Here is a 12,222-nt window from a genome sequence, read left to right on the forward strand (position 1 = left end):
TTTACACCCTTTGGTTATTAGTGATTTAATCAATTATCTTTGTTAGAGTTTCACCATTTAATGACTGTCTCTAATCACTCTGAAGTGTCTCAGTGCGAGAAGTATAAAGGTGTAGGTGATTCATTGTCATATGAAAAGACCCCCTGATGAGCAAAGGTCTCCAGATGCGAATGGTGTCTCCATGCAAAGTCCCGATTGTTATGTGAATTAGAAGTGTCTCTGTTCTGGTTGGATACTTAAGGGATGCCGGTGTCTCCTTTTTCCTGATTCTTAACTCAGCTCATGTATGATAGTATGAGGTGTTCGGCTCAATAGGCTCTATGCCGAGGGTCACATGACCAAACCGGAAACCGGGTAACTCCACTTCCGCTTAGATTCTGACAAGCACAACGCGCGGTAAAAACAAATCAAACAGACCACAGCCAGCTACTTCTACGCGTTCTTTTGCTACAGGTAGTTATAACGTTATAGTCTCTTTTATGTTGTATGTAATGTATATGTTTTTTATCGCTTTTATGTTTGAAAAATAACTTAATAATAAAAAAGAGCACCACCGTCTGCAGCCGGCACTTCCTTCAGACCGACGTCATACAAGGAGGTTACAAGTTGTATATTAAATGTTTTTTTTTATGTTAACAATGGACATTGTTGAATAAACTTCATATTTAATTCCTTTGTGTAATCTTATATTCAAACTGGTAATTGCAAAGGGTAACACTTTATTTTAAGGGGTCCTTGTTCCTGTGTATCTACCTAATTAATTACAGTGTAATTACCTATGTAACCGTATGTAATAACATGTACTTACATTGTAAATACATAGTGTATTTTGGTGTACTTACAGGTCCTTGTTACACTTGTAATAAGAAATGCTTGTGCAAAGAGAGAGGCCACTTTGGTATTTCTTATTACAAGTGTAACAAGGACGTGTAAGTACACCAAAATACACTATGTATTTACAATGTAAGTACATGTTATTACATACGGTTACATAGGTAATTACACTGTAATTAATTAGGTAGATACACAGGAACAAGGACCCCTTAAAATAAAGTGTTACCTTGCAAAGTATACAGAAATATAGAGATGGCATTTTTTAGAGCTTTTAACCTTTTTACCATGTCCACAAGATGTTTTTTACATTATAGGCTACATTACATATGAAGAAAATAAGCAGTGGAAGTCTTAAATGTTTATTTCCATGTTGGAATAGCAGTGAACCGATGACAGGCTCATAAAAACAGATTAACTCAGCCAGTAATCAATCCTGAGAATTTGCAGGGAACAAGTAGTCTATAACCTGGCAGTAGGCTAAGTTACAGACAGCGAGAGTTAGCATTAGCACAACTATTAACATTTTATAAGCCCTCGTCCATTTTTGTGGTAGGAGCTTTAGATATGATTCGATGGACGTCGGACATGCTCAGATTGGGTAATTCCTGCAGGCATCGTGAATAAAAACGTTGTTGTGCCATGCTGGGAAGAGCAACAACAAAATCGTGGAAAAATGAAGTGGGTTTGATTCGTTTTTACAGCGCGTTGTGCTTGTCAGAATCTAAGCGGAAGTGGAGTTACCCGGTTTCCGGTTTGGTCATGTGACCCTCGGCATAGAGCCTATAAAAGGGCAACAGTGAAGTCCCAAGTGAAGTATCTTTGTGGACATTACTTTTTTCCTGCTCACACCACCGACTCTCACTCACGAACTGTTATAATGGAGACAGAGGACTAACCCCAACCTGGCAGCGGCTAACGTTTTTAATGAAGGTGACGTTTCCAGGGCGACGAAACTCAGTGGGAACTACGTCACTGAAGCGAAGAGCATTCAGCACTGTCACAAGCTATCACGACACGGTTGGTACCAACAGAAGCCTCGTGTCTCCAGGTTTCATACGATATCTGTATCTTCACTCTAGCTTTAGGGTTGGGCCGTTTATAACCCGATAAATATTTCACATTAATTCAAAAATTATCTCTGCAATTTTGACAACAACACTGCTTTTTATAGATGTAGTAACTTACTGTCTGTCGCCTGCTGGTCCTGCTTTTTAGCTGAAGGTGGACTGGACTGATCCTTACTCTCCCTCTGTTGACATCAGAGCCCGTTGTCAGAAGCTCAAAGCGGTGCTTCACATAGACATATACAGACGCCACATTGACTGCTGCCGCCCACTAGAGCGGCTTGCCTACAGGGCAGCCATTTTGGAACAGGGCTACTCACTCCTATAGTGCATTACGTCTATAGAGGAATCAGAAGTCAGAAAGCCTTTATTGTCATTATCAGGGATGCAAACGGCTCAGGACCAAAAAAGAGAGGAATTGTCTGGCGTGGGGGGGGGGGGGGGTGCTCACCATTAACAAATGATTACATTACAATATCATGGAAAAGTCAATTTCCAGTAGTTCAACCCCAACCAAGTATTGATTGATTGATTGATTATAGATGGACATAGTTTTCAGAAGGCCAACATTTCTATATTAAAAATGCTTTAAAATTTAAATTTTGGAGATACTGAATTTGAGGTCTTCACTGAATGTTAGTCATAATTATTACTATTAAAATACACTGAATAAATAAAGACATGGGATGTTTCATTCAGTGTGTAATGGACATATAGGCCTATATAATGTGTTAGTTTCACTTTAATTGAACACATTCTACATCGCGGAGGCGACGTCTTTCCACTCAGGGCTTCCTTCACCTCTGAAACGGGGCAGAGCTCCGTGGGAAACACCTGCCTGACACAGCAACGTAGGGAACCGTGCATGTCCGCGGCGAACAGCTCCACGGACATGCACGGGGGAAAAACGGCGTCGCCATCGCACCGAATGCACGCGCCGCTTTGGGTAACGAGCGCGCACGTCGCGCGTCTACATTGGAGGTGAATAGGTCGGCTGTTATCAGTATAATCAGAGACCATGAATGAGTTCGCCTCAGTTTCACGTGATTGTCACTGTCAGCCTGTTAGAAAAACATTTTACTGACCCACGCTGAGACGCTGAGACCCCCCCCCACCTCTCAAAACAAAAACTCTTCGGATCTGAACGATTCACACAAGTCACCTAATTGGTCATGAAAAAAGCGAGCTTCGCTTTTCGGCGCGCTGTTTGCATCCCTGATTATACATCAGTACAACTAAATTATGCTGCTACTCCATTGAGTACTCAATATACAATAAATATTAAAATAAATAAAACAATAATAAAACCAACAACATCATGCAGAGAGTGCAAGAAACGGAAAGTGCAACAGTGTAATGTTAATGAATGAGAGGGTGACTGGGGGGGGTTGCCATCTCTGTTTGTTTAAAAAAAAAAAATTCTATCCACACCAGGGGGGTATTTTTGACCAGCAGCACCAGGTATAATTCTCAATCCATACGGACTGGGTCTGTCTGACCCAGGCTGGAACATCAGGAGTCACAGCTTTTTGAGTTACAGATTTCTATCCACATCAGGGGGGGTATTTCTGACCCGCTGCTAGGGAATCATGATGGTTAGAATTCTCAATCCACGCTCAATCGGTCAGGCTGGAACATCGGAAATTGTGGGTTATGAGGTAAAAAAAAAATTCTATCCACACCAGGTGGGGGGGGGGGGTATTTTTGACCCACTGCTAGGGAATCATGACGGTTACAAATCACAATCCACCCTGACTGGGTCTGTCTGACCCACTAATGAATGACTGGGTCCATTTGACCCACTTGGGCAGCACAAGGGTTAAATGTGTTAAATGCTTGTAAATCTGGTGGTTCTGGATTTGGTGGACCTATAGCGCCTGCCAGAGGGCAACAGTTCAAACAGATGATGACCTGGGTGTGAATTGTCCTTGATGATGGTTTCTGCTCTGGAGAGAATGCGGAGTGTTGTGTGTCTACACAATAAAAGTGATCATAATTCACTCAACTGTCAAGCTATTTTCACAGGGTTTGTTTGTATGTATGTATGTATGTATGTATGTATGTATATATATATATATTATATATACATCAAATCAAACGTCCACGCTGTCCCTCGCTGTCCTGCAGAGTTTGATGCGGTGGGTGTTATTAGCTCACAGTCATTGAATCTGTTTTATTTCTCTTTTTCCAAACTGTGATATCACATTCACCTGCTAGTAAAGAAAGATTACCTTTACAGTGTGTGTGTGTGTGTGTGTGTGTGTGTGTGTGTGTGTGTGTGTGTGTGTGTGTGTTTACTGGAGGATGATTAGCCTCCATACGTCTACATTAACCCCACTATATGTGACAGTTAACTTCTGTCCTTAGACCAGCAGCCACACTGAGCCAGTTCATCAGAAGCAGGTTCATGTTGTTCTTATCTGCACTAAAAAAAAAAACTGCTAAAAGAGGAACTCAGCTCCGTGTGTCCCTTAGCTCCAGCTCCAGAGTCCTAGTTCTGGATAAATCAATGACTAGTAACTAGTTCCAGGGAGAATGGAGCGTCTCTTGGCTGAAAAACAAACTTGTAAGATCAGAGCCTCCGACCCGGTGTCCCAGCTCTCGTCTCCATGGCGACACCGCCACACAAACGTAACGTGCTAACCCGTAACCCGTAATCTCTTGTTGATGACAGATAAGTCTACACAGATATACACATGGTAACAAGGCAAGGCAAGGCAAGGCAAGGCAATTTTATTTGTATAGCCCGTTTTTACAAACAGTTTGTCTCAAAGGGCTTTACATCGCATCGTAACAACATCCTCTGTCCTTAGACCCTCACATCGACTGAGGAAAAACTCCATGGAAAACCCTTTTAACAGGGAAAAATCGGAGAAACCTCAGGGTGAGCAACAGAGGAGGGATCCCTCACCCAGGACGGACAGACGTGCAATAGATGTTGTTACAGACAAGAAAACAGTTTACATTTATCAAATTCTCTGACTGTTTGGTATCAAATAGTTAAATATTTACAGTGTAGTAATTGTAGGTTTCATGATGGAATAATAATTAAATCAACAAGAAACACACACTTTTTTCTACGGAATGGGTCGATTAGGACACGCCATCAGGAGATGCTCACTAATTATATATATATTTTTCATATGAGTTATTTTTCTCACATGATGTTTTATACACATAATGTCGTGGGAGCATTTAATGTGTGTTCTTGTTTAATTATCCAAAGTGCCCACACTTATAACGTATAATCATCGTCTTTTTTTCTATTGATTATACCTTGAGATGTGACATTATTCTATTTATCCTAAAAATTGTTGACTGTCTTGAATGTATCATATTCTGTTTTTTGTTGCATGTTATTCTGTACGTGCTTTGTATATATGGTCCACCAACTTGGTGTGTGGGATGAGCTGCGGTCCCCTCTATGTCATGTGGTGTATTCCGATTGGATCATGCAGACCCACCAGCCTACAAAAGAGACTGGCTCACAGTCCCCCTGTTTGACGCCCTGAAGAAGGTTAAACAACCGAAACATTGGCCTTTTAACAATAAACTGCTGTTATCTGCCAGCAGTAAAGTTAACATCTATGATAGCCATGACTAATTACAAAAACGTGCACACAGAAATAGTAATGTTTGTTCAATGATTAGTTTTATAGACCTAACAAACATCAGATTAGTCAGAACGGTTTTGGTACCCTGGCTAACGTTACCAACTAACTGCTTGCTAGAATGCTACTGAGTGAAACGGAAGTTGAAAACTGACTTCCGTTGTGGTGTGACGCAATGGATCATGGGAAAAGAAAGTGGTGAATATAAAGCATGAATCTGTATGCTATGCAGTCTGTGGGCTACGCCCAGGAGAAGCAGAGGAGAGGACTAGCTCTGCTCAGTTAGTCATTGAACTCACAGACGGAGAACTGAAGCTGAAGTCTTTACTCAGGTGAGTTCTGTCGTTATTCTGTTGTCTCTGTGTGGACTGTGGACAAGATGAGGATCTGTTGGTTGTGTGAGGTGCAGTGTTGCGTTTAACCGTGTGTGTGTTTGTTACTTCCTGTTCTGTCAGACTTGAGGCTACTTCCTGTGTTTTTGCACTAACCGTCAGTGTTAATGGTTTCACTCTCAAACTGACTGAAATACAGAAGATGAGTGATTGTGCAGAGGAGGGGGGGGGACACAGGAGAGACTTCAGCCTGCAGCCTTGCCGGTAGTAGGCGCCCCCCCTCCACATGAGTGGCCGGTCACAAAAGGGGCACTTATGCCATGAATTATGAGTAGAAAAACAGGGGCCTGCATATCATATCAGCAACAGGTAGAGGATATCTGTGCGGAAGAGCGGAGATAAGAAGGACCCGCACAGTTTGCCAGTTGGAGAAATGGTGGAAAGGATTAACGGTGAAAATGGTGGATGGGAAAAAGATGTCCAAGTCCAGTGTTTGATGTGAAAAGTATAAATGGTGTTGTAAAGGAGGGTGAAGTCAGTCGTGCTGTGTTATCAGAGAGGGCCTTGTTCCCCTTGTGTACGACTCGGGTCTTATTGACGGCAATGTGAATAAGGCCACGTTCAGACTGCCAGCAAAAATCAGATTTTTATCCCATCCAGATTGGAACCGGATGACTCTTTTGAAGTCTGAACAGTCCCAAATCACATGAAATCCGATTTTTGCAAAATGGATCGAAACCACCTCCGGGAGGTAGTTTCAGATCACATTTGGACAGATGGTCTCAGTCTGAACAGCTCCAAACACTCAGATCGGTTTTGACTGTCCGTGACGTCACTCTCCGCGGCCCTGTCATGGTGTTACAGGTCCCGTATGGTCCCGTGAGCTCCAGTTAAATATCCATTTCCTTCTTGTTACTTTTCTTTTGTGCAAACTACCGTGTTGCCGGCAACAGGAGTGACGGCGACGGCGCGCTCCCAGCTCTGGGGTGCTGGAGTTTCCCGTCTCTGTGGCTACACACACACACACACACACACATACACACCAGTCTCTGGTACACGTACATGTACACACAGACACACCAGGCGGACTGAGGTTGAAATTAGTGGGGTAGTGCGGCTGCAGCGATGGACAGATCACTGTGCTGCAGCGAGAGTAGCCGCCGCATCCGTGAGGCATCGCCTGCAACATACGGCGTAGCCTCCGCTCCGACGTCGTTGCTACAGCAACCTGTCAGATGGGTCAATAATGTGGCCCAGTCTGAACAGAGCCAAATGCGATTTGGACACTTGCTAAAAACAGTGTGGACAGTCAGCCCTAAAAATCGGATATGAGAAGGAATCAGATTTGAATCAGTTTTGCCTGCAGTCTGAACGCGGCCTAAAACTCTACTGCATCAAACTTTAACTCTCTTCAGTGCTTGATTTGAAGACTCTATCAATGTTTTCAATACACCAATATAAAATAAAATAAAGAGGCAAAATACAGAACTTAATCTCCAGCCCAATCCGGGTACTACTCGAAAATAGAATTTTGCACAAAGTTTGGGCTCAATCGTCTGATAGATGAGTTACTACACTAATGTTAAAGCAGTACTAAAGAACTTTCAGTTTTGGTTGAGTTTGGCACTACCAAAGCGGTAGTGTTTTGCCTGAAGGAAGACTCCATTTCCCATGAGCACTAGCGTGTAGCGCCGTAAACATCCTGATCTCCCGGTGCATGGAAATTAACAGAAGACGTCCAAACTAAGTTTCTGTTACCAGCGGATCATTTCACAGTAAACACACATACACAATCCGATGGAAAGGTGCCGCATTGCTGCTCCCTCCTCGTTGTGACTCGCGCAAGTGAAACTTAAGTGAGAGCCGGTTTCCTACCATGCTCCTCAAAGCTGCTTAGTGCCAGTGAAGGCGATACAGACCATAATGATACAGACCCCCTCAGGCCATGACAGAGGTGTCATTCAACCTGTTGTAAGTCGATGTACCATCACAAAAGTTATGAAAATGTTATATGAAGGTTGAAAAGTTCCTTAGTGTTGGTTTAAGGCCCACAGTGGGCTCAAATTCAATTTTCTTTTCTGAACACCTTTAATTGTTGTGGAAAGTCTTGAGTCTTTATTTACCAATATTTCATCAATTCATCCTAATTTAATCTGAAAAATCTCTGAAACAAGGGGAACGTCTTCAAATTTGGCACAACTGTTCATCTTGGCTCAAGAACTAAGTGATTAGATTTTTGTCACTAAAGATGAAAGTCAAAACAAAGTAAACATGAGAAGATGTCAGAGAAACTATGAATATTCTCTGAGACTCTGGACAAACAGGGGTCAGATCATCTGGAACTAGTCTGAGAGGAGGAGGAAACGAGCTGGAGGAGGTGACTCTAGTTTAAACAGAAATGTGTCCATGTCTTCACAGAGAGAGGAAGAGGACTGGTGTCTCTGTGGACCAGCAGCTGTCCTGCTGTGGTCTCTGTCAGGACGTCCTGAAGGATCCAGTCTCCACCAGCTGTGGACACTGGTTCTGCAGACAGTGCTTCACCTCAGACTGGGACCAGTCTGGTTCTTCAGGAGAAGCCTCCTGTCCCCAGTGTGGACAAAGACCCAGAACCAGAGGTGGACTGCAGACGGCCAATCAGAGCAGCTCTGTGATGGACTGGACAGGTAACTCTTTGTTGTGTCTTACTTGTCCAATAACACAAACTGATCTAAACCTGAAAATGTAGGTGTAGTGTAGAATGTAGAAACCAACAGGTGTTTGTTAAATTATAAAATAAATTGATGAACAATCACTATGATGATTGAATGATAGAGAACTGTAATGTAATGGCCTCTAGTCAGGGGCGCCGCTAGGGATTTTGGGCCCCATGAAAAGAATCTTTACAGGGCCCCCAACACAGCGGCAACATTTTTTGATGCTATTTTACATACAATTATGCATTTTTTATCATTACCATATTTGTGAAAGAAGAACAACATGACAGTTGACATGTATAGAATTCATTTTTGATTAATTTATTTGCTGCAACACTGATTCTTAAATAGGAAATAAACAATGATCAGTAAAATCTGCTGGCCAGAAACCAGGGTCGTCAGTCAGATTATCTTCTTCCCTTTCAAATACCTCAACATCAGTTTGTTTTTCTTCCTGCCTCTCTGTTGTCTTCCTGACTCTTTCTGTACACTCATTCAGTCCATCCTCCTCTGAATTACTTTCAACATCTTCGTCCTCACTCTCTGTCACCTGTGTTTCTGAGCTCTCACTTTCATCTGTACCCTCTTCCACCTCTTCCTCCACATTCCTCCCTGACAAACCAGAAGAGGGTCCTGGACCTGGCTCTGTAGAGTGTACATGACATACATTACATACAATTATATAGTATTTCCTATAATATAACTAATAGCATAGTCACTCACCAACATGTAAACTTCTCAGATTGGACTGAGAGCAGTCACCCCAGTCTGCTGCACACACCACAGATTTTCTCCTCTGTTCTTACTGCACGTGTTCTATTTAATTTTTTAGAAGGGCTTATGCTTTTTGAACCATTAAAATGGTTCAAAATGATTTTTATTTCATTCATTTTAATTAATCTTTCCCATAACAGATTCAGCTTTGTATTGTTTAGAGACTGTAGTAAAATGTATTATTATTATTATTATTATTATTATTATTATTATTATTATTATTATTATTTCAACACACACAGCTGCTAACCTCCTTTCTCATGTGGGGGCACTGGGGCTGGTTCTGGGGCAGGGGAAGTTGGGGGCTGACAGACAGCTGCTGTTGCTGCAGCTGCTGGTGCACTTGACTTGACTTGAGGCATCATTTTGACAGAGGGCAGGTCAACTAATTGAATAAGAACAGCTTGATAAATGTTTGACTGGATTGATTATTTAACTAAAATAACAGTGAAATGTAAAAATCCAGAGTTTTCTTGAGCTAACATGGTGAGAAAAGTGAGCTAGCTTATAGACCACAGACAGGGACAAAGTTAATATTCCATATAGGACGAATCGCCTTGTTGTTTACAACTACTTCCGGGTAGAAAACCAGCATTCGAACAATAGTGACGGACGAGAGTTTCACTATATATATCTACTTTTTCATGTCACTATATCGCCGTTTAGACTAATCTGATGTTTGTAAAGTCTATAAAACCAATGACTGGACAAACATTACTATTTACGTGTGCACATTTTTGTAATTAGTCATGGTTATCAGAGATTAGCTGGGCTAACGGTTAGCTACCTGTTTAACTTTAATAACTCAGTGACTCAATAAACGGTCCATGAAAAAATATTTTCTCCAGTGGATATCTGAGTTCCAACATGACTGAGCTAACTGGAGTAGTTTCATGTCGTGTCCAACAACGGGAGGGTTTTAACAGCTGACGTCCTGCTGTTAGCTTAGCTACCGTCGTTAGCTTAGCTACCGTTAGCTTAGCTACCGTTAGCTGTCCCTGTCAGCTGAACCACTGATGCTTTCTAGACACCATTCCCCCAAACTGAATAAATCCAACACATAGCAACACAAAACACACACACAGAAATAGTAATGTTTCTTCAATAATTTCTGATTTGTCTAAACGGTGATAGGGCGTGAAAAATATGATATATAGCTAAACTCTCGTTCGTTACTATTGATCTCATTCAAATTACGTGCTGGTTTTCTACCCGGAAGTAGAATGTAAACAACAAGGAGATTCGGTCTATATCCACAACAACTAACAAACCCACCTTTTTTTTGGGAATACTGGGTGACATATTGTCGACCCTTCAACTCCTTCTCTCTTAATTTCTTTTCTTTTCGTTTTTGGCTGCCTGATTTTTGAGGCAGTCTACTGCCTCTCTGCCTCCTTGCTGCTGTGGCGCTGTCTGTGGCAAAGCGCCGGTGCGCTACCTGCAGCTGATCCAGGCGGACTGAACCATTTTACAGAAATAGAAGGGGGAAAGGGGGGGCCCTGCAGGCGTTGATGTTTCAAAAACAAATAAAGTTATTGTTACCAGGACATTGAATAAAATATTTGTGATTATATGTTAGTTAATAACTTAGCGTCATATTATTTTTTCTGTATTATCATTTCATCATCATTAGGGGCCTCTTTGGGCCCCCCTCCATCATGGGCCCCTAGAATCCGTCTCCTTTACCCCCCCTTTTCGGCGCCCCTGCCTCTAGTCAGACAACACTCGGCTATGAACCATGATATGGTCCAGACTTTTCCACACTCATGTAAACAATAAACTCATTTTGCTTCATACCTGATGTGTCATGTTCAGATGTTCTTCTTTTAGTTTTATGACTTTTACCTGACACTTGGCCTGTTTTAGGAGGCGTGTGAAGAGTTAGTTTGAAGAAAACATAAAGGGGTTTTGTTATTGATTAGATGTGTTCTATGATAAGAAAAATTCATGATGTGATTAAAAATGTTCTGTACTACTTTCTACTAGGGCCTGACCGATATGGATTTTTTGGGGCCGATGCCGATGCCAATTATTAGGGGGAAAAAAATCCGATAACCGATTAATCGGCCGATTATTTTTTTTTTTTATAAAGTTTTACAATTTTATTAATTTAAGTAATATATCTACATATATTATATAATATATAAATTAGGGCTGCCAAATTTTCATTGGTCAATTGGTTGCAGGAAAAAACAACAACATTTGGAGTACTGTCTTGTCAAAATTAAGTCAAAATCAATGACTGAACTGTGAAAGGCTATAGGGCTTTTATTTTGAAGGGCCAGATACAGGAAGTCATGACACGTGACACTTTTTTGTTGTTGTTGTTGTTTTTACACGGCACGGCGGTCTCTCTCTCTCTCTCTCTCGCTCTCTCTTTTTTTTTTTTGAAAAGCGACTTTTTCCAGTGTTGTTCCAGACGTTTCTGGTTTGTTGAACTCGACGTGGAAGCACGTATCACCGCTGTTTTCAATGTTTAGCGGGTGCTGCCGCGAGCCCCGGTCCCACAGCGCTCAGTGTGTCACGGAGCAGAGACATGATTGTCCCGCTGCAGTCAGAGACCCGCACCGCCGCCGCCCCCCCGCCCCCCACACAGCCTGAGCTCAGTCACTCACCCTCCTCATCCACTGTGTTTATTGATAAACGGGCGTAGCTACTGCCGGTAATAACTGTAAAACCCGACCGGCTTGTTGAATCTCGGACCCAACACGGCCGGAGTCACGAGCATTAATTAATTAATTCACAACCCGACCGCGGTGTGAAAAAAAAGAAAGAAAAAAAAAAAGTAAAAAGAAAGCCAGCAGCAACACTGGTTTTGAGACAGTTAACAGTTAATCAAGTTGTTAATAAGCTGTGTGATGTGTGTGAGTGACAAGGCTATGGCGGAGCGTGTCCTGCTGCAGATCAGTCACTC

At 42.1% G+C, this 12,222-nt stretch overlaps 1 protein-coding gene across 1 annotated transcript in view; it reads left to right on the forward strand.

The window, feature by feature from the left end:
• The first annotated feature begins 7,481 nt into the window (after positions 1 to 7,481).
• Positions 7,482 to 12,222, forward strand: part of LOC146980644 (uncharacterized) — an 81,767-nt gene continuing 77,026 nt past the window's right edge. The window contains exon 1 of the mRNA XM_085787987.1: positions 7,482 to 8,504. Coding sequence (XP_085644113.1) covers positions 8,240 to 8,504 — 265 coding nt within the window. The 5' untranslated portion in view covers positions 7,482 to 8,239. The remainder of the gene's footprint in view (positions 8,505 to 12,222) is intronic.

The sequence above is a fragment of the Trachurus japonicus genome, chromosome 9 (genome assembly GCF_045865225.1).
Source record: "Trachurus japonicus isolate A0001 chromosome 9, Traja_1.0".
Lineage (NCBI taxonomy): Eukaryota > Metazoa > Chordata > Actinopteri > Carangiformes > Carangidae > Trachurus > Trachurus japonicus.